We start from the raw sequence: 23,120 nt of genomic DNA on the forward strand, positions 1-23,120 counted from the left end.
GTGAAAAGTTGAAAACCACTGCTGAACAGTGCTACTGGTGTATTTGAGCATACAGTATATACAGTAACAAACAACATTGGTGTCCATACTATGTCACCTGCATCCTTCTAGTAGTCATACATGTGACTTGAGCGTGTGGACGAACCCTCGGTTATATTGAACAACGGGGTGGGGGCCGAGCTTAGAAAGAAGAAGGCCGAAGCAGCAAACAAGCCTCGCACAGTGTGGAAGGTGATCATTTAGTTTGCGATGATGGCCGGATCGACGCTCCTCACTCGGCTACTTCTCGTTGGCGCTGGTCTTTTGCTCACAGGTAAGGCACTCAAAAATCTTGCAAAGATGATAGAAAAACCTTTTTTTTTTTTTTTTTTTTTTCAACTAGATTTTATGATTTTTTTTTTAATAATTATTTGAATATTCTCAATCATTCAAGGGGAAAATGCAATATTTTTTATAAAAATTGAATTAATTTATATATATCTTTTCCCCCCCCCCATTTAGACACTGTCAACATTAACACCCTCGACAATCAACTACCAGGCGAGACATATCAGGTGTCTGTCGGTCTGTCTCTCTGTCTGTCTATCTAGATAGCGATCTGGCTGGCTAGCTAGCTAGCTAAATAACCAGATAGCTAGCTAGCGCACATCACTATTCCACACTGCTACCATTATTATTTATTTTCATATATATTAACTCATATCAAATATTTATTCATTTATTTTTTTGGTAATTCAAAAACTGTCACAGGCAGAAAGTCACATGCCATTTCTCTGCTCCTCACCACCCCCGCTTGCCGCGTTCACTGCTTCTTCAGGTGGGCAGCTGATACTCAGTTTCATTTTTGTTATCTTTATGTTTGAAACATTTTGAATGTCTTCAATTTCGCCTTCTCATCCCAGTTCACGCCGTACGACCTGCTGATGTCTCAGCGCTTTATTGGCTGAGCACATCGCTCTCTAGCAGGTACACACATGGAATGATGATAATAATAAAAGAGCGTTTGGTCATTATTTAACCACTCAAACTCATTTGTTTACTTTGGGGGGGAAAAGCGTCATCACTGACAGCGTCATGTGTTTGTATCTGTAGGGATGTCACATCAAAGATTTTCCGTCGAGTGGCCGGTAAGTGGAAAAACGTTGACTTTATGTTTCTTTTCTACAGTGGCGCAGAATGAACAACAAAACAAAATGCCTAAATTGGGAGTGTAAAGTGTGAAGTCAAAGATGTCTGTTAAAAATTCAGTAACAAATGGACAATTAGGAATACAAAATTAAAAAACTAAATAAAATAAATTTTGAAAAGTAAACCGCGTTCACTACCAAACAAATGTACATTTCACAACCAAATGACAAAATTCAAACGAAAATGTCATTGTTAACTATGCATTTACAATACTAAATAAATCTGCAATTACACAACTCAAAAGAAAATGACATTATAACTACACAATTGACCAACATTTTTAAAAAAGCACATTTTGCGAAACACTTTTCACATATCGAAAATGGAAAAAAAGTGACCAACTTCCAAAGGAAATTACTTTGTAAAAAAAAAAAAAAAAAGAAAACTTAAAAAAATAAAAACAAATGCCCATTAAATTTGCCGTTTCATGAACAGAACTGCTGTCCATGTTCAACCCAGCGGTGGTCACCGGGAATGTGGAATTCCCGTCGCAACCCTGGTAAAACACATACCACTCAACAATAACATATAACAATATAACAATATAATAACCAGTGAATGTGTTGCAGGAGTTTGCAGCAAGAAGCAGAGAAGCTTTCGCTATTCCTGTCAGATCAGGTAGACACTAACTTTCACGGGACATCGTATTTCATCACAGACATATTTTTACTCAACCGCAGAGAGAACTATTTAGTATTGGCGGTAACGTAAAAGTATGATGTATATCTTTATTAATGTCACTCAAGTGTCTTGTGCATTTGCAGGTTTCAGGCTGGAAGTTGGTGCTGCTGTTTGTCTCCACACGTCAGACGTGTGCCTGTTCAACACACGTACGATTCTTTATTCCATTACTGCCTCAAAATACTACAACCCCAATTCCAATGAAGTTGGGAGGTTGTGTTAAACATAAATAAAAACAGAATACAATAATTTGCAAATCATGTTCATCCTATATTTAATTGGATACACAACAAAGACAAGATATTTAATGTTCAAACTGATAAACTTTATTGTTTTTAGCAAATAATCATCAACTTGGAATTTTATGGCTGCAACACGTTCCAAAAAAGCTGGGACAGGTGGCAAAAAAGACTGAGAAAGTTGAGGAATGCTCATCAAACACCTGTTTGGAACATCCCACAGGTGAACAGGCTAATTGGGAACAGGTGGGTGCCATGATTGGGTATAAAAGGAGCTTCCCTGAATTGCTCAGTCATTCACAAGCAAAGATGGGGCGAGGATCACCTCTTTGTGAACAAGTGTGTGAGAAAATTGTCGAACAGTTTAAGGACAATGTTCCCCAACGTATAATTGCAAGGAATTTAGGGATTTTGTCATCTAAGGTCCATAATATCATCAAAAGTTTCAGAGAATCTGGAGAAATCACTGCATGTAAGCGGCAAGGCCGAAAACCAACATTGAATGCCTGTGACCTTCAATCCCTCAGGCAGCAGTGCATCAAAAATGTCAGTAAACACAGTTCGGGGCTACATCCGTAAGTGCAACTTAAAACTCTACTATGCAAAGCAAAAGCCATGTATCAACAACACCCAGAAACGCCGCCGGCTTCTCTGGGCCCGATCTTATCGAAGATGGACTGATGCAAAGTGGAAAAGTGTTCTGTGGTCCAATGAGTCCACATTTCAAATTGTTTTTGGAAATTGTGGATGTCGTGTCCTCTGGGCCAAAGAGGAAAAGAACCATCCGGACTGTTATGGACGTTCAAAAGCCACCATCTGTGATGGTATGGGGCTGTGTTAGTGCCAATGGCATGGGTAACTTACACATCTGTGAAGGCACCATTAATGCTGAAAGGTACATACAGGTTTTGGAGAAACATATGCTGCCATCCAAGCAACGTCTTTTTCATGTACGCCCCTGCTTATTTCAACAAGTCAATGCCAAATCACATTCTACACGTGTTACAACAGCGTGGCTTCGTAGGAAATGAGTGCAGGTACTAGACTGGCCTGCCTGCAATCCAGACCTGTCTCCCATTGAAAATGCGTGGCGCATTATGAAGCGTAAAATACGACAATGGAGACCCCGTACTGTTGAACAGCTGAAGCTGTACATCAAGCAATTCCACTTACAAAGCTTCAACGATTAGTGTCCTCAGTTCCCAAACGTTTATTGAATAGTGTTAAAATAAATGGTGATGTAACACAGTGGTAAACATGACCCTGTCCCAGCTTTTTTGGAACGTGTTGCAGCCATAAAATTCCAAGTTAATGATTATTTGCTAAAAACAATAAAGTTGTTTAAACTTTAAACAACTTTAAACAATAAACATGAAATGAAATATCTTGTCTTTGTAGTGTATTCAATTAAATATAGGTTGGACATGATTTGCAAATCATTGCAATCTGTTTTTATTTATGTTTAACACAACGTCCCAACTTCATTGGAATTGGGGTTGTACAAATAATTGAGCTACTGAGAGCTGTAGTGGGCTAACGTCTGTCAAGTCTATCAATATTTTATGAAAGATGAAACTGTTAATAACATTCACTTCTACTAACATGCAGATGCTCTGGCACCCAAGCTATAAAAACGGTTCTGAGTGCAATAGTGGACTGCCATCATATGTCAAAATTGGAACCAAACCTTGCTATAGACCAGTATTCATCTGAAAGCTATTCTTCTTCTCTTTTCATTTTTTGAGCTTATTGACAAAAGTTGAGTTAGCCCACCTGAGTTCTCAGTGGCTCAATGTCATGACATACTGTAAGTCCATAATTATGATGATGATGTTCTTGATGATGTCGCAGGTTGACCCCATCGAGCGGGAAGTGGAAGGGGCTCTGCAGATATTACAAGAACAGGTACTGTCCCATAAAACCTGTGGCGTGTATATTTGTGTAAATACTTTTAATTTGATCTTTGTTTTTGTTAATGGTGATATATAATGTATAGTGATTATTAATGTATACTGTAAATGCAGTTATTACCAATTATATTCAATTTTTTCTGTAGCCTTAACAAGTTCTGATTTTGCAATTATTTCTAATTATGCGTCCACTGAGTGTATATTTTGTGCAAGTAAATAATGTTTTTTTTAAAGAAATATTTAAGAATTTTTATTATTTTCAATAAAAGTATAGATATTTTTTTGTGGATGGTTTTATTAAGTTATTGCTATTTTGTACCTCATGAAGAGTCCTGATAGTGTATATTTAAAAAATGTTTCTTACTTACAGAAATATTTTTAAAATTTGTGGATGGTTTTATTAAGTTATTGCTATTTTGTACCTCATGAAGAGTCCTGATAGTGTATATTTAAAAAAAAATTCTTACTTACAGAAATATTTTAAAAAAATAGTGTTACGATCAAGAAATATATAGTATAATTACTTTTTATAGTTTTAATAAGTTTCTTCCTAATTAAGTGTCCTGTAAGTGTATCTGTTGTGCAAATAATTTGTTTCAGGTTTTTTTTTTTATTATTAAAAAAATATTTAAAAATTTGTATGCTTATCAGTTAAGGTGCAAAGTATTATATCAATTTTGATAGTTTTAATAATTTTCTGATTTTTGTATGCACATATACTGTGAGTAATTTTTTTAAATCTAATGAAGCACCCTGTAAGTGTATATGAACATATTTATGTTAATAATTAATATTAGAAAATAGAATAATTATAAATAACAGCATAATGCATCATATATTTTATTTTAATTGTGTGTTTTTTTTCATGAATATTATTTTTCACAGCTGCATCAGACTTTACTTCATGTTGTGGTCTTCAGCTCCAATCAACAAAAAGACAAGTGAGTTTCTTGCCAGCCAAAAATACAGTTAAAAAATATATATTAAATATATATATTTTTAAAGTTTTATTAGTAGTAAATCTAGACAGTGAAAATCAAAATTTTTGTTCCAGTAGCATGTGCACAAGACCTGAAAATACTAAATTATGCGAGGCCACTCGTTTGCAGAAAATGCAGGTAAAAAGCGCATTTCTTATCCGTGTACTTTTTGAATCTAACTTTCCATCAATTTGGTCTTTTTATAATTACTACCAGTATTCCCTAAGCAATGTGTTGGCACGTGCAAAGTGGCATCACAATGTCACTGCTGTGCTGCAGCCAATACCACTCATTTTGGAGGACACTTCTGATCTGGTATGCACACAATGGAGCCACTTTCAAATGCATTAAAAAGCATGTAATTATAATGTATGTTTCCATTTAGGAGGAGATGTCAAGCAAACTGGCTGTGCAGCTGTGGACAAACATGGTAACAGAACAGTGTGCACACGCTTATGGTGATGACATCATCTTGACCTTGCTAGTTAAAAAAATGAAACGCGAAGCAAATGTAAGGTGATCCTTTATGGGCCTTTAAGGAAGATTAGATAAACAAAAAAGATATAAAGATTAACACAGATGAGCACAACAGAGTCATTTCCTACATTTGGCTGAAATGGGGAAAATGCCGTTTTCAATTTGTGTGTGTGTATGTGTGTGTGTGTGTGTGTGACTACAAATACTAATTTCATGTTTTCAATTTTCAAAATCTCGAGCACAAGGCCATTTTTGAGGACATTTGGAAACAGCCAAAATGACCCAAAAATGGTCACATGGAAGCAAAATGGCAGACTTCCTGTGTTTTGGGGTACGGGTTCTTGAGACTTTTTTTGTGGATCTACTCATGATAGACGTGCCTACCAAATGTCGTGTAACTAAGTGAAACCGGCTTCAGGGAGTGACTTTTCAAAATATTGTCCATCTTTGAAGGACCCTGGGGGGGAATAACTAAAATGACCACTTTGAACCAAAATGACTGACTTCCTGTGTGTTTCAGGCAAGGGTTCTTGAGACTTTTTGGTGCATATACTCATGAAAAACATTTCAAACAGATTTTGTCTTCCTAAGTGAAACTGGCTTTGAGGGCTGAATTTTCTAAATGTCTTGTAGTAGTCTGTCTTTGAAGAACACCTCGTAACAGCCAAAAGGAACAGAAAATTGCCATTTCCAAGCACAAAATCAAGCACTTCTGTCTTTCGAGCATACATTTTCTAGACTTTCTTTGTGCGTATGTCAACCAATTGTCATGTTGCCAAGTAAAACCGGTTTCGGGGGCTGAAATTTCAAAATCTCTCGGCGTAGGACACTTGGAAAAAAAATGACCCCAAAATGGCCACTTTGGAACCAAAATGGCCACCTTCCTGTGTCTTTTCAGACATGGCTTCTTGAGACTTTTTGGTTGATATACTCATGAAGGACATTTCTACCAACGTTCATGCTGCTAAGTGAAACTGGCTTCAGGGGCTAAATTCTCAAAATATCTAGAGGTAGAAGTTGGTCTCAGCCCAAGTTATCATAAAATGTCAGTTTCAATGTAAAATATCTGACTTCCTGTGTTCTTTCAGGCATGGCTCCTCAAGACGTTTTTTGTCTACCAAATTTCCTGTTGCTCAGTGAAAAAAAAAACAAAAAAACATTACAAACTCAGTATGTTTTTGTCTTGAGTTTGGCGTGTAATAGCTACTTAACCAAACTCCTTCTCACAGCTTCAGACAACATCCACTCCATCCGAGGACGTCACTATTCCGTGTCCTACTCAGGTGAGGTCACAGAATAAGACAAAAACTCATTCAAATACAACCCAGAACAGACTGGAAATGTCACATGACTTCCCCACGCTATAATACCCAGGATCGACCCTTCCTCAGGACGCAGTTGAACTCCCCAAAGGGCAACAGCAGAGCTATTTGGCAAACAGATCCGGTAATTACTGAATTTTAATCAAATATATCAATAATAATGATCCGTAGTGATAACAGTAGATGATTATTTTTGATTATGATTGTTCAATTAATATTTTTATGTATGAATTTATGTACGTATATGTGTACATATGTGAGGATTAGGACGGAGCCTAGCAGCGAATAGTGAAAATCAAGTAATTGACACCACGGCCTAAAAAGGTTTACAGTGTTCTATAGATACTACAAGGTGACAGCAAACCACTATTTTTGTCTAAATTAAACTGCCAAACTCACTCCCACATAGTTCTGTGACATTAAAATGCTGCCAATTGATTACAACTTTTATTGCTTTGGCCAACCGCACAATATACAGCAAAGCAAATAGGTGAGTTTTTCAGTGAATAATAGAGAACAGTTTCCCCCCCCCCAAAAAAAAAATCTGTGAATAGGTCAATTAGTGAATATGAAGGCGTTAACTGTATTATTGTCACACTCAAAAACATTTTAGACATAACTGTATTTTCAATTATATACATTTGTAAAAATAAATAAATAAAATAATTCTTTCGTTATTCTGGCATTTAGCAAATAGAAAAAAATTGGAGGAAAAGTTTAGTCTGATTTTATTTGAGACAGTCAGGGGAAAATGTTTTTTCTTTTTATATAGTCATGGCTAAAAACATTGACACTCCAGGGGTGATAATGGTTTTGAGCGTGACTGTATATCATTATCAATTGAAATATTGTGTTTTATTATTTTTATGAACTGAATGTATAATAAAATACTATTGTTTAATAATCCTTTAATTTCGAATGAAACTTGTTTTAGTTAATGTGTTTATTTGCATTAAATACCTTTAACATTCATTTAAAAAAAAATCATTTTTATTAAAACTGTATTTTGCAATTAATAAAACTAACCTTTGTTTAAATTAACCCTTTATCAGTTTTAAATGTAATTTTGTTTTAAATTTTTAAAATAAAATTTAAACCTATTTAGTAATTAGAAAAAAAATACCCCAAATTTGCGTTGACAAACATACTACGTTACCCACGCGCACACACGCAAGATGCACGCTCTAATAATAATAATAATAATAATAAAATAACAGTCATTTACCATTTATTTTTTTGCGCTAATAATTATTCCCTTGAGAAAAATAAATTCCTCTCTCAAATAGATGCCTCCGTACTGAATGTTTTTTAGGATATGGGCACTAAGATCCCCTGCAAGGACTGCCATCCATCTCCAACACCACCAAACTCAGGTAACAAATGTGTTATTTTACATATATGTATACATATACCTGTATATGATCCAAACATTATGTCATTTGACTATATTGTGTAGTTCATGAGCTGAGACCAGCTGACGTCAAGGTGGTGGCTGCAGTCGGTGACTCTCTGACAGTAAGTCTAAAAAAAAGGTCCTCCAATTGTGGAATTACCAATATATTGATTTATCTGTGCATGTTATTATTACGTTTGTGTAGGCAGGTAATGGTGTAGGGGCAGACAACCTTCTGCTGGTTATCAATGAGTACAGAGGACTGTCCTGGAGGTAAAACATGATTCAATTATATTAAATATCCTCTTTCATTTGAAGTATAACTGTCTCATTTGATATATTTTCAGCATTGGCGGTGATGAAAATATCACCACGGTCACCACTCTGCCAAGTATGTAACTATTTTTGTTTTCATAAATAGATCATTATTTCTTTTGTTGTTGTTGTTGTTTTATTCAAGAATATGGCATTTGGATCAAAATAAAACTGGGTTGAAAATCTGATTAATGAAATATGTGTGTGTGGGTGTTGTGCAGACATCCTGAGGGAGTTCAACCCCTCCCTGACTGGCTTCTCTCAGGGTATCGGCAAGCAGGACTCTCCGGCAGCCTTCCTCAACCAGGCCGTGGCCGGAGCCAAGAGCGGGTCTGTATGCCTCACACAAATATAGACATTAATAAACTATATATATATATATTTTTTAATAAACCAACTTTGCAGGATTTACCATAATTAAGCCGTTTTGTGTTTTCAGTGACATGGTTGAACAAGTGCGCACCTTAGTGGACATGATGAAAAATGACACGGTAGGGTACAATGCTGCATAAGCTAATGGGAACCAAAACAAGAGCGATTAATATTTTGCTTTGCTGTGTATACTGTATACTGCAAAAATTCACAATTGAAGCCCCCCCAAAAAAGGGTTTGCATATAAATGCCACAAGATGGCAGCAAAGCGTTAAAACGGTGAGGCTCATGAAGCATCAATACCATGGATGCATCTAGCATGTACACAATCATGTACCCATGGTACATAAACAAACTGTGTTCAGTAGTTTAGTTATTCAGCATAAATAAACCACCTTTTCACGTGAAGCTCATCAATAGCATTAGCTAGCAAACTAGCCTAAATAACACGCTAGCAAAAACTGCCGTGACATCACACATGGGGACACAAATATGCTCAGTAGCATTTTACACAAAATATATGAGTTATTAACCTCACTTTTTGGCATTTACACACAGTAAATGATATTGGAAAGTACAGGCAAATTGTAACGGAAAAGTAGACTACCAGTGCTATTAGTTGCTGCATAGAGAGAGAAGCAGTAACATCCTGTACTTTCAGTTTCACTTTCGATGTGAAAAAGGTGCATGAAAGGACCGCCAACAAAACAGGACATCTCAAACGCTCATGAAAAAAAATGGCAATGAATAATTTAAAGTTAACAACACTAAAATTCCACCAGATGGGGACAAACTAATACTTCTATTGCTTAGGCCTGAACACAAAAACAACAAATAGATGAGATTTTTGAGGAACAAAAATAAATAAATATATATATTTGTAATTTTTTTCCCCCCAATTTTCACTATGTACATTATTTTAAAATTCCACTTATATAGCTTAAAATACCGTACTTTTAAAATGTAATTGATTTTTAAAGATAATTTACAGTGATGTATCTATTTAAAATGGGTTTCCTGCCATACAGCTAAAACCCTAATGTTAAATAAATGTTATTGATATTTTTTTTAAATGATGAATATCCATATACAGTATATATATGTAAATGTTTTTTCATACATTTTCTTAAAATATGATTCCACTCATACAGCTAAATAAATGTATTTCTTTAATTTAATAAAAAAGTATTTCCCATGATGTAGAACTACACTACATTATCCTGAGAGCTGCTTCTAATAATTGCTTGCCACTCAAACATTTTCAAAATATCTATCATTTAATTTTTAAATGAATTCGCAGCCATGTACATACTGTATTTTGTTGTGATACATTTGTAAATTATATTTCCACTCATAAAACACATTTATATTAGAATGCTCTGTCTGATGCAGTGGAGTTATACACCGCAACAACAGACCCAATTAAATGAATAATGCTGTGAATTGTGTAACGTTGTCTTCCTCATGTTGTTGAGCGCAGAGAATCGATTTCCACAATGACTGGAAAGTGATCACCATGTTTATTGGGGGAAATGACTTATGTGATTTCTGCACTGACACTGTGAGTATTCAGTAATGCGTATAAAAGCATTTCAGTAGTGTAGTGTGTGAGGTCCCTGATGACCGCCCCCAATACTTGCACCCATGGCATCTCTGTGCCTTTTTCCGCCCAACACAGGTGATCTTCTCACCCAGGAATGTTGCCGAACGCATCCGTCGAGCTCTGGACATACTCCACCATGAGGTAGTGCTACACAACACAACACACACTTCATTATCCCCGAAGAGCAAGTTTAAAGCTCCGTTTTATTCAACCTCCAGGTGCCACGTGCGCTCGTCAACCTGGTGGAGCTGTTGAACATTATACCGCTGCGTGATCTGCATAAAGATAATTCGCTGGGATGCCCCACCTGGTTTGTCAGGTCAGTGTTGATGTGTGATTGATTCTCTCTCTATATTTTTAAAATCTAAACACATGTGATGATGGTTTGAACTCTAAATTTTGTTTGACTTTTGAGGAAATTTCGTGAGAAGTTCCTGGAATTTCAGCAGGAAACGTAGCCAAATGTAGCCAAAGTGCCAGAAAAAAATAAAATTAAATAAAAAACACACAAAAATCCAAATAAAAAGCAAAATACTCATGGAGTTAAACCTTTAGATACGAGCTGAGGTGAGAGATTAGCTTTTTAGGTAGATGGATTTTTTTTGTTTGTTTTTGTTTTCAGGATAGTTTGCCCGTGCGTACTGAAGCCGAAAGATGGCTCATTCGAACTCCGAAAGATGAAAGAATTCAGCAGAGCTTATCAGGTCAGTCCTGGACACAGCGTGAGGTACACTTACACACCAGTGATTGTGAATACACGTAAGACGAGTAGTACACGGGCTCCCTCCTGTGGTATGCAAAAGAATCACAAATTTAAATGTTCAAACTACAAAATGTTACATTGGATTTAACTTTTTTGTTTTTATCTATCTCTATTAAAGTACATTTAAGAACAGTTCAGTTGTGTAAAACTTTGTAATACATCACATTTGCATTTATTCTATTGGAACTGTTCGTTTTCAAACATTTATTTTGGTACAAGTTTTATTTCACTTTGATGCAGTACGCATGTAGTTCTCATTACATTTTGTTTCAAATTGTATTCTTTAATTTGTGATATTATTGTAAAACATTACAAAGTTGACAAAAAGTGTTATAATTTATAACATTTAACAATTTTCAAATAAATATTTGTGATATCTTTTAACATTCCATATTTTCAAATGCATTTTTAATTGAAAAATAGTGATATATTGTAACTTTCAAAGATTTTTGTAATGAAACTTTTTAAAACTAGTAAAACTAATAACTCAAACTATTTTGTAACATTAAATTCTTTTGCGTTTTAAAATTTCTGAGAATTATACTTATATCATAAAGTAAACTATTATATTATTATTAGATTTCTTGTAATTATTACTTTTTTCATTTTAAGTTATATGATGTCTTGTCCCAGTCATTTTTCATTTTTCTGCATATTTAATTTTTTAAAATCAAGTTTGTCATTTAAATTATATTGTGATATCTGTAATTCTAATTATAATAATATGTTTTATTATTAAGAACTTAAACAAAATATAATAAAATAAAAAAATAATAATTTTATAAAAAAAATAGTGTGATATAGTATAAGACTACATTTTTCATTTCTATTTACATTTCTTTTTTTTAAACGTGATGACACAGTGAGTGTTATTGTTGAGTGCCCTATTTTCCCTCGTGTGCGTTTTCCCAGCATGCAATGCGACAACTGGTGGACTCGGGGCGCTACGACACCCACGACAACTTCACTGTCGTCCTGCAGCCTTTCTTCAGGGAGGTTTTCCTCCCTACGTTGCCAGTAGGGGCTGTCACCGTTATATATGCTGTAACATTATTAATAATAATCATAGAGTAATTCCCAGTGTTTCTCCTTGAAGGACGGAAGGCCCGATCGCTCGTACTTTTCGCCCGACTGTTTTCACCTGAGCCAGAGAGGGCACACGCTGATGGCTCGAGCCCTCTGGAACAACATGGTATGATCTTAATTTATTCTATTTCATTTCATTTTGAATCCTTTTTTTTATCATCCAGTTAGAGCCGGTGGGAAACAAGACCTCCACTCAAGACTTCATGGCTGGGAATGATCTGAAGTGTCCCTCTGAGGTAATATAGGCACCTCGCAGTACAATTATAGACTTTCATAGTATTAATACCATATTTCCCTATGAGGTAGCTGAGGTGTGTTTAATCACTCAACTGCAGCGAGTGTCAGGTATTCATTCGGGATAAGGTCTTGTTTTGATCAAGTTTCCATAGTTGATTAAATGGGCGCAGGGAATTAATGATGGAAATCTGAACTTCCTGGCTCAATAAACAGGGAAAGTTACAACAACAACTGATTAATTGTTTGAAATATATTTTGAAATTATCATTGGTATCATTGTATATCTTAACACTAGTATTTAATATTGTGTCCAATCTCAGTACCTATATGATTTAATGTATTTTTTTTTAATCGTTTTTAGGCCGCACCGTTCTTGAGAACGGCAGTCAACAGCAACTACACATTTCCAGGACCTCCGCCGACTCCTGCACCGGTTACAGTATGTTGTTTTTCTTTATTGATATTTATTTACACTCAATCTAATGTTGAAACCTTTTGCCTAAAAAGCAGCATGTTGTTTTGTAGAACTGGGGCAGCGACTTCTCGTGTCTTAACACGGGACCGTCTGACTCGGCGCCCACTTCAGGTAACAACCCGACGGTGCCGCATGGTCAACAACATGTCAAATTGTGCGCGTTGTGTTAGCTCATAAGGTCCGGCCGGCTGACATCAAGGTGGTGGCCGCTTTGGGGGACTCCGTAACAGTAAGTGAAAGACTATAACCAAACAAACCATTTAAAACAAAACATATCACTTCAAAACAAATGTCGTGTTTGGGTGTGTTTTAGGCCGGCTTTGGTGCTAAGGCAAAGAATCTACTGCAGCTCAGAACTGAATATAGAGGAGTGTCATGGAGGTGATATATAATGTTGCAGTTTCACTTATCTACTTCAATTTGATTGGCATGTTTTTTATGAGTTTATCCGCACACACACACAAAAACAATAATCTCAAGACCCCATGCCTAAAAAGACGCAGTGTTTTCAGGTCATTTTGGCTATTTCCAGGTGTCCTTTTAAGACTGACTACTCCTAGAGATTTTGAAAATTCAGCCCGCAGAGCCAAGTTTACTTCGCTACATGAAATTTGGTAGCCATGTCTAGACACACAAAAAAAGTCTCAGGAAGCCAGTTCTGAAAAGACACAGAAAATCCACCATTTTGGCTCAAAGTTTTCATCTTTTTTTCCGGGTGTCTTTTAAAAGATTAACTAAATTTAATCCGCAAAGCCAGTTTCACTTAACGACATGAAATTTGGTAGCCAAGTTTATTTTGAGTCGTTTCACCCAAAGTGTCAAGAACCCATACCTGAAAAGACACAGGATGTCAGCCATTTTGGTTTGAAAGTGACATTTTTGGGTTGTTTTCTCCAGCGGACATTCAAACACAGAGTTGTCTGGTGGATTTAGAAAATTCAGTCCCTGACGGTACTTTGTTATTTTCACTTACCAATATGAAATTTGGTAAGCATGTCTATTGTTAATAGATCCACAAAATTATTTTACATTTTGGTTTGAAGTGGCCATTTTCATGTCATTTTCACCAAGGTCAAGGAAGAACTTCTCTTAGATATTTTGTCCAACTGGTACCAAATTTGTATATGAGACAAATGTAAGAAGATATACTGTATAGCAAACATTATAATTTTCGTTATTGTGTTTAAGCAGACTATAGTGCAGGTATTTGACCCCCACAAATTGGCTTATCAGTGCCCCCTGCAATGTTTTGAAAAATCTTGTACCTGTTCATCGCTGATGGCAGCTTTAATTTACTTCGTTTTTTTCTCCCCCACAGCATTGGAGGTGATAAAAACCTGGAGACTGTCACCACATTAGCCAGTAAGACACCCTGCCCCTACTTTAAGATGTAACAATGACACCCCTGGAGTCAAGAGTTGAGGCCATGTTGCACTTTTCTCCTCCAGACATCCTCAGGAAATTCAATCCGGACCTTAAAGGAGCATCAAAGGGTCAAGGGAAGAAGAGGAGCGGCTTCAACATGTCCGCATCAGGGGCCAAAGTCTCGTGAGTTCAAAAGACATAGTTTCCAGATGGCCTGTACTGTATTTCACTAACAAGGTTCTCTTTTATGTATTGTTTTGCTCAGGAAAATGAAACTGGCAGTAACACAACAGCACCCGAAATTATGTTTAATCTGTAATTTAATATGCTTAAAATTAACAGTATTATGTTGCCATTGATTAAAATGGTACCAACATAGCGCCGGGTGCTAGCCGTACCCATCGAAGTCCGCCGCGGTCACACGAAAGCTTCACAAAAGCAAACGCCTGTGTTACGTCATCTTCCCAAACTCTTTTTCAAAGGTCTTAGAGCCTTGAGCGTTGCAATCAATACAATAAAATGACTAAGCCCGTGTATATAGGCGTAACTGAATTTGCATGCACTTACCTCCATATGGCTCATGCGGCTTCCTTCCTTCTGCAATGAAACATGACAGCGATCCATTTTAACAGAACAAGCCTACTAAAATGTATCTTAACTTCAATATTTTCGTTACTGACCTTCAATAATTGGCGACAATTATGTCAAACAGCTTGCGACCGTAGAACAAGGAACTACGGATTTAAAACAATTTTCACACATCTTGAGCGTTCAAGAGCATTTATAGATTTGTTCTCAAGCTATTTTCACCACTTTCAATTGGTTAGTATTGCGTAAAAATAATAGACGAAGTGGGGAGTCCGGGGACAGACCAATAATAGCGATTTGTGAAGCAACCAAGAACACCTACTAGTATAAGGATATGTGCTTGTGGTTCTGTGGCTGTTCGCAGTATTGGATAGGTCCTTTAACTTTGTTTTACTTGTGTATTCATTTATGTATTGCACACATGGTGATGATAATAATAATGTCTTAAATACAGGGGAATTCCAGGACAAGTCAGACGCCTGATTGACATGATGAAAAATGACACTGTGAGTTTTATATTGCATAATAAAATATAGAATAGGTGATGACGACAATGACATAACACAATGACAATTGAGTTTTATATTTGAAAATAATATAGTAGCTAAAATATTTTTTTTTAAATTAAATCAAAATAACCTCAAAAAATAAATAATGGCATTTTTATTGAGTATTTGTATTTCTGTTATATAATTATATTATTCTACATATTATACAATTGGTAAAAAAACATGTTGACAGCTTTATCAAGAATATTTAAAAATATGAAATGATGGTTGACACCATGAAAGATTACACTGTAGGTTTCATATTTTAAAAATATATAAGGTATAATTAGGTAAAAGACCTATGAAACCATTCAAATAATGAAATTATAATTGATACCATAAAAAATTTAATTTCCAAATAATTTACACATTTAAGAAAGTTTTTAAATGATAGATAAGAATTCCATATATTTTTTAAAAGTTAAACCCTATACTTAAAAATAATAATAAAAAAAAAAAAATATATATATATATATATATAAATTTAAAGAAATCATCGACACCATGAAAAGTTAGATTTAAAAACAATATACACTGTTTTTTATTTGTAATATTGGATAATTAAGCAGTTTGTATGTACAGGTGTATACAAGGAATTCACTTTTTTTTTACTTTTCCTAATGGAACTAGACAGTGGATTTTGCCAACGACTGGAAGCTGGTGACTCTCTTCATTGGTGGCAATGACCTGTGTCAGTTCTGCAACGATCGGGTGAGTTGCTTTTTTAAAAAGACGTTGTCACAGGCAGTGCATTACCCCCTTCCCCTTCCCCCAACCTCTCTTATTTTTTAAACAGCTCATTGGTGCTGTGAAATGAAATCACTCACTGAAGCACCCCAATAGGAATAATGGCACTTCTGTGAATTAGCGGCCTCAAATGTTTTGATTGTGCCACAATGAGATGTGAGCAGACACTGAGTGCTTTTGTTCTGTCGCCTTCAAAACAAACACCCACCCCAACCCCACCATCCTCATCCTCTTCTTCACTTTCAATCTCCATCTGAATTGAACCTATCATAAGAAGCTGCTTGTTTGTTTGTTTGTTTTTTGTGTGTGAAAACTGGACAACACAGTAAGGAAGAGGAGAGATTGTATAGAGTAGCACAGAATGCAGACAGTACAGATGTACCTCGATGTATGGGTGACCGGATTTACAAGCTGTCGCTCAACTGACTTTTTGTCTGGAGTTGCAAGCAAATATTTGAGTTAGGAACGCTAGATGGTGGCACCAAACTTCACTACAAGCAACAAGTTAGTGAACAATTCTTGAGGTAAAAAAAAGGCCAAGTGTTTTCTTCAAACTGTTTCTTGCCACAGTTGAACTTTATGGTAAACGAAACTCAAAACAAAGAGAATTACACATTGTGTATTTAACCAAACCACATAAATTTGTCTTACGAACGTCTCCTAGCTTAAAGCTAACATGCAATGTAAAACACCAAAGCCGGGCTGACGAAACTAGCATCGATGTTGCGGTAGTTCTAACACTTTAAGCAAGGGATATTTGAACACAAACATGTAAACAGACAGTACAACAATACTCAGAGGAATATTTTCTTTATCCTATGTGGAAAAACGACTAATATTACTGGAATTTACTGAGCTTAGAAGAGACAGTCTTCGTGTATTTATTATGTATTATACTGCACCCTGGTGGCCAGAAGGAGCAGCACAATGTCACTGGGCAGTGAAGCATGAAATCATGCTGGACAAACTGTTTTAATTCATTACATTTTATTTAATTATGTTATTGCTGTATGTCTATAAAGTACAATACTATTTAATTAAAAAAAAAAACGAATTATATTGGTGTTTTGGGGGGGATGGAATGGATTAATGGTGTTTCCATTCATTTTCATGCAATCCAGTTACGATTTTCCAATGAATGGGGAAAGATCATTTCAGGTATGAGGGAACAGACAAAAGGTGCGCTTGTTAATTTTTGAGGGATTCCTAACTCTACACACAATACCCCATAATGAAAAAGGGGGAAAAAAAATTGGGATTTTGTTTTTAACACAGGACAATGTACATGAACTAGTTATAAAAAAAAAAAAAACCTCAAGCCACATGCTGCTTCTCCAAGACCGCATCCGATCACATTACCATTACAGTAAACGAAAGTCTTGTCCACAGGCCTCGTTGTCGCCGCAGAACTACACCCATCACTTGATGACCAGCTTGGACATGCTGTACAAAGAGGTGAGCTAAGACGCTAAAACAACATGCGATGCTAAAAAACATGGCGTAGCTAACAATAGTGTGCACACCCCTTTAAGTTTCCCAGGACCATCGTCAACATTCTGGAGATCCTGCAGCTCGAAGGCCTGCGTAGGATCAAGAGGGATAGTCTCGGGTGCAACATGATACAACCGTATGCTCACCAAATCCGCTACTCTGTATTATATATCAAAACCATCAACCTCAGCTGAACTGTGCTAAGCGTGTGTGTTCTTTGTTTTGACCGTTCATCTTGAGGTTGGCGTGCCCGTGCTTCTTACTACCAGGAGAAGACTCTCTGGAGTTCGCCGAAGCCAAAAGGATCAATCGGGAAGTACAGGTAAGATCTGTTTGTCCTTCTTGATTCACTGATAACGTAAGACTATGGGAATGTACCGTGTTTTTTTATGTTTTATTTTTTTATTTTTGGCGGGGGTTTCAATGTCAGTCAATGTCAAAATATCGGGGTCGCTGCACACATCAAACATGGCAAATCTTTACGCAATTTTTCTCCGATTATCTTTAAACTTTGCAGACTGATAGTGGAGAGATGGCTGCTCCTCCATTTTATTTTTTGTGGTGATTGGTCACAACCTTAAGGAGATTGCCTCAGATCAACAATCAGCAGTAACAATGACAAAAAGAAAAATCTAATTGCAACAAACCACATTGAGTCATACCTCAAACTAAAGGTCTCAATGTCGGCATTCCTTGACTGCCATTACTTTGTCAATACGCCCTCATATGATGACGGAATGATTGGAAAACTAGTTTTCGTGCTTCAAACTCTATTTGCTTTCTGTGATTTCTATCTACAAGATTGTCAAAGCCGCAGCACTTGTCAATTAGTAGTTAGCACATCTGCCCCATATTTCTGAGGTTAGGGCTAACCAATATTGGCTCCTGCCTTCCTGTGAGGAGTTTGCATGTTTCCCTTCGTGCTTGTGTAGGTTTTCTCCAGGTACTCCGGCTTCCTCCCAAATGACAAAAAACATTGAAGGTGGTACAGAAACTAAATGAAGGAAGTTTGGCAAAGCTAAATGGTTAGTTTCCCTTTTCTCCTCCAGATCGAGACGGAGAAAGTGGCATACGGCGGTCGCTATGACGACAGAGAAGACTTTGCCGTAGTGGTGCAGCCCTTCTTCAAAAACACTATTATCCCTTTGAATGCTGTAAGTCGCCACCATGCTGCAGGTGCAGATACAGACACATATTCAGGACCATTGAATCGCAGCACATATTATATATTATATTATGACCAGTAGTGGGAAGTAACTGTTTTGGCAAATCTTTTTCTGACAGAATAAGTAAGGAAGCAATCTTGTCTTTGTGGGTTTTTTGTATTACAAAAAAAAGAAAGAAAAGTCTTTGCAAAGAGAGGAACAAGTACAAGTCTTACGAGTTGTCACCCCTTACTGAAGCCCAGACTAAAAATCCCCCGTTATATCGAAGTGAGAGAGAGAAAGAAAACAATAACAATGATCTATGTCCAGCTGCAACAAGTATTACGCACACAGAGCTAGTAGTCACAACATAACAATAAAGCATGTGAAGTTTGTATAAAACTAATAAGTAATATTTGATATATATTAAACATAAATTTTCCAACACATAACCACTGTTACTGCACTTACCGGTAAGTACACTTTTCAAGTAAGTGTACATTGATTATTTGTTTTACTGATGACTTTTTACTTGTACTCCCTACAATTGAAAGCAGATGTCTGTATTTTCTATTTCTAACTTTTATCAAAATAGGCTTTGTCACTTTTCTCAACCTCCGTGGATGACAAAAACACGTACATAGCGCGAGGTAGCGTCAACTGCGGTTGAGCTCTTGAAATCTTGCAGTCTCATAAAAGGGGAAAAAAAACTGGGACAGGAGTGGCATGGAATAATGGGAGTCAAACATATAAAGTGGACAGGGCCAGACTGCAAATCGTAAAAATCTGCGGATAGTGACAACCATTATAATTGAAGTAGGGGAAAAAATATGATACATTAAACCACTAGAATTTCTGAATAAGTGGAATGAACTGTCAACGAGTCTTTTTGGGATTGGTTCCCCCCAAAAAAGAAAAAGAAAAAACGAAGGAAAGGAAAAAGGAATAAATTGTGAAAAAATTGTTTTTAAAAAAAGGAAAATGTATCCATCCATCCATTTTCAACACCGCTTATCCTGGTTAGGGTCGCAGGACACTGGAGCCTATCCCAGCTGACTTTTGGGCGAAAGGCGGACTACACCCTGAACCGGTCGCCAGTCAGTCGCAGGGCACATATAGACACGGACATTCGCACTCACATTCACAACGTCACTGAGTGGGAACTGAACCCACGCTGCCTGCACCAAAGTCAGGCGAGTGTACCACTACACCATCAGTGACGCGGAAAATGTATTTCTTGATATATACATATTTTTAAGTAAAAAAAATCCTTGAATGGGTGAAGCTGCAGATGCAGAACTGTGAGTATGCGGCGTCCTCCAATTGTGGAATGACCAAGAGTTGAATTACTTTTGCCACTGCCAAATACGACTCCCTCTCATTTGCTTTCAACTCGACAGGACGGCCGACCCGACGTCACCTACTTCACCGAAGACTGTTTCCACTTCAGCGAACGGGGACATGCTGAGATGGCCGTGGCCATGTGGAATAACATGGTGAGTGAGGTGCTGCCCGATACAAGTGGGAAAGGTAGCTAATCCAACTATATAATAAAAAGTATTCACACCAGTTTGTATTTAAGTAGAAGTACAGATACTTTGTTAAAATAAAAGACTTTGGTTAAAGGAGAAGTACCGCTTTCTCCCCAGTTGGAGCCCGTGGGAAAAAAGCAGACGTACAACAATTTCCCAAGTGGCAGAGATGGCATCAAGTGTCCCACAGAGGTATGAGATGCCAGATTTTGTGCTCAATTATTGCAAAAAAAAAAAAAAAAAGAGACCAATATAGATTATTTCATAACTATAACTGGAACCTATAACATGCACAATTTAATTGATTATTTTTAGATATATTTTAGAGAAGTAAAAATAAACACCAGAGATAATGTGGTTGCACAAGTGTGCACACCCTCTTTTAACTGGTAGTGTTGCTGTGTTCAGCAAGTCAGTAGACACCTGCCATTATTTAAAGTGCCTCTGATGAACCCCAAATAAATAAAGTTCAGTTCTAGTAGGCTTTTTCAGACACGTTCCAAAAAGTATGCTTGCCGCAAACACGACACTGCTCATCACCAACAGAATACCATACCATGCTTCGTGGCTTTTTTCTTCAGCGGGAACTAGAGCCTTAGTCAAGGTGGAGGGAATTATGAACTGTTCCAAATAGCAATCAGTGTTAGCACAAAACCTTCAGGCGTCTGCTGCAAAGCAAAAAAAAAAATGTCAGGTGAAGAGTTACTTTATTTTGGGCTAATTGGAGGCACATTATTGTGTGCACTCGTGCAACCACATTATCTATAAAAGTTAAAGAGTTTTGAAATGATTTATCTTGCTCTTTTTTATATATATAAAAAATTAAAACTTGGCATTTGAACAGGGATTTGTAGTCTTTTTACATCCACTGTGCATCTCCCATACAACGTCGATGTCTTGCAGGAGCATCCTTACATCTTCACAAAGATCAACAGTGTACACGTTCCGGTATGGCTGATCGCGGTGCTCACCATCTCCGGGCTCCTGCTCGGCTGGGCCCTAACCTGGCTGATCCTCTCCTGCAGAGGCAAGAGGAACAACCGGCGCATGACCACAGCAACAACGGCAGTGCAGATGAAGGCATCTGTTTTTTAAAGCAGCAGTAGAAAAACTGAGTCCGATCATGTTTTGCATTCATTCAGCCATTTCCCCCTAAAATTTGTTAATTCAAATGTATTTAGTCACTTTTTTATTGTTTTATTCATTTATCTCATTACATAACTAGCTAATTAATTTGTTGTAGATAAAAAACATATTACACATACATTTAACAAATGTTTAATGGCCTTGAGAACCAACTTTTCCCTACTTCTGTTTTAATTAAACCAAGGTTTGGAGGTGTTTATCTTTGTAAAGTAATATTATTTTGGGACTGGATGTAAACAATTAAATGTAAAATGTTATTTAAAATGTTATTACAATTAATAAATACACTGTAAATGTTATTTAAATGTTTCATTTAAATTATTTCAATCTTGCAGCAGGTCTAACAACTCATTGTAGAGAATTATTTGAAAAAAACCTAGTCATTTGTGGATTTATTTCATTTCACTGTATGATTTTGCTATGATCTGATTTTGTAATTATTTTATGATGTGTTAAATAGTTATTTTTAGTGAGCATTTTTTTTACACATTTTATTGTACTGGAAAATATAATTCTAATAAAATAGTTTTGATATAATTCCTTATTTCCTATTTTGTATATCCTATTAAAAATTTTCTATACAGTTTGTTTTATATACTTACCCGTGACCGTAATGAGGATAAGCAGTACTGAGCTTGGATGGATGGATGGATGGATATTATAAAAACTATAAAGAATGGTGATGAAAAACAAGTCATATAAATGAAAGTGCAATTTTCTCTTAAAGTGAAATCACTATACACTGTATTCTAAGATGACAAAAAATGAAAAAAAAAAGTCATTTACATCATGGATTATCATTTTATAATATACTATTAAAAATGTGTAAAATGTCGATTGAAAGCAAAAATCGTCATGTAAATGTAGTTTACATGCCTCACGACTCGGAAAAGGAAATAACTCCTTTTTATTACATGGGCTCTGTTATGTACAGTGTAATGTCTGAATCAAAGAGTGTGAGCCGTTAAAGGCGGGGCCTGTTGATGGTTGTGACGTCGACAAAGATGAAAAAAAACCCAAAGGAATATAAAAGCGATTAAACATAAAGGCAAAGGAACATTGGCTTGCGTGCAGAGTGACTGGGTGTTGAGTTGTGGCTGATAGCAGCTCTTATATAAATGTGCATTCTAATAAAGTGACTGAAAGGCAGCAGCGATGATGTCATCCTTGACCACATCCAAGGGTGTTACACTACTAACTATAAATGGCTAATAAATATTCTGCCATGAAAAAAATTTATTTTAAAATGTAGAATCATTCATTATACAAAAAAATATATTCAAAAAATATTTAAAAATGGTTCAAATAAAAAAATTATGTAAATAAAGTTGGACGACTTGGTTATACTGACAAATGCACAACGCACTGTACCGTATTGTAAGATACAAACAATAAAATTAAATATACTGCAATGTAAACTAATTAGACTACTAAATAATTCATGATTATACTATAGTATATTAAAAAATAAACCAAAAAATATTAATTCAAAGCAAAAATGGTCATATCAATAATTA

The 23,120-nt window shown here is 36.2% G+C and overlaps 1 protein-coding gene across 6 annotated transcripts; it reads left to right on the forward strand.

Annotated features, from left to right (window-relative positions):
- Positions 1 to 68: 68 nt before the first annotated feature.
- Positions 69 to 22,140, forward strand: plb1 (phospholipase B1). 6 transcript variants are annotated; one of them, XM_061795823.1, is made up of 44 exons: positions 76 to 313; positions 502 to 554; positions 751 to 817; positions 903 to 966; positions 1,093 to 1,127; positions 1,624 to 1,687; positions 1,758 to 1,806; positions 1,953 to 2,018; positions 3,960 to 4,013; positions 4,904 to 4,959; positions 5,073 to 5,136; positions 5,215 to 5,313; positions 5,384 to 5,428; positions 6,705 to 6,758; positions 6,850 to 6,921; positions 8,110 to 8,170; positions 8,254 to 8,312; positions 8,396 to 8,463; positions 8,538 to 8,581; positions 8,727 to 8,835; positions 8,945 to 8,996; positions 10,358 to 10,438; positions 10,556 to 10,621; positions 10,699 to 10,799; positions 11,103 to 11,184; positions 12,156 to 12,260; positions 12,340 to 12,435; positions 12,494 to 12,565; positions 12,928 to 13,005; positions 13,092 to 13,152; positions 13,212 to 13,270; positions 13,355 to 13,422; positions 14,360 to 14,403; positions 14,490 to 14,589; positions 15,449 to 15,500; positions 16,173 to 16,253; positions 17,679 to 17,744; positions 17,822 to 17,916; positions 18,021 to 18,102; positions 18,830 to 18,934; positions 20,326 to 20,421; positions 20,575 to 20,649; positions 21,361 to 21,405; positions 21,483 to 22,140. In XM_061795823.1, exons 1-44 carry the CDS (start codon positions 250 to 252, stop codon positions 21,561 to 21,563), a joined length of 3,090 nt encoding a protein of 1,029 aa, XP_061651807.1. In that variant the 5' UTR covers positions 76 to 249; the 3' UTR covers positions 21,564 to 22,140. The 6 variants fall into 6 exon arrangements, 5 of the variants coding, with proteins under 5 accessions (XP_061651807.1, XP_061651804.1, XP_061651805.1 ...); XR_009791581.1 differs by lacking the exons at positions 21,361 to 21,405; positions 21,483 to 22,140 and adding an exon at positions 19,950 to 20,226 and having other exon boundaries at positions 69 to 313; positions 20,575 to 20,618; XM_061795820.1 differs by having other exon boundaries at positions 85 to 313; positions 21,361 to 22,140.
- Positions 22,141 to 23,120: the final 980 nt, after the last annotated feature.

Source organism: Phyllopteryx taeniolatus, chromosome 13 (genome assembly GCF_024500385.1).
Source record: "Phyllopteryx taeniolatus isolate TA_2022b chromosome 13, UOR_Ptae_1.2, whole genome shotgun sequence".
Taxonomy (NCBI): domain Eukaryota; kingdom Metazoa; phylum Chordata; class Actinopteri; order Syngnathiformes; family Syngnathidae; genus Phyllopteryx; species Phyllopteryx taeniolatus.

Excerpts from the sequence above, each read along its gene's own strand:
- plb1 (XM_061795820.1), top strand. The coding sequence starts at position 250 with ATGATGGCCGGATCGACGCTCCTCACTCGGCTACTTCTCGTTGGCGCT. Across the intron at positions 6,759-6,849 it reads CTATTCCGTGTCCTACTCAG|GATCGACCCTTCCTCAGGAC; the intron begins GTGAGGTCACAG and ends TATAATACCCAG. Across the intron at positions 8,313-8,395 it reads CAGTCGGTGACTCTCTGACA|GCAGGTAATGGTGTAGGGGC; the intron begins GTAAGTCTAAAA and ends ACGTTTGTGTAG.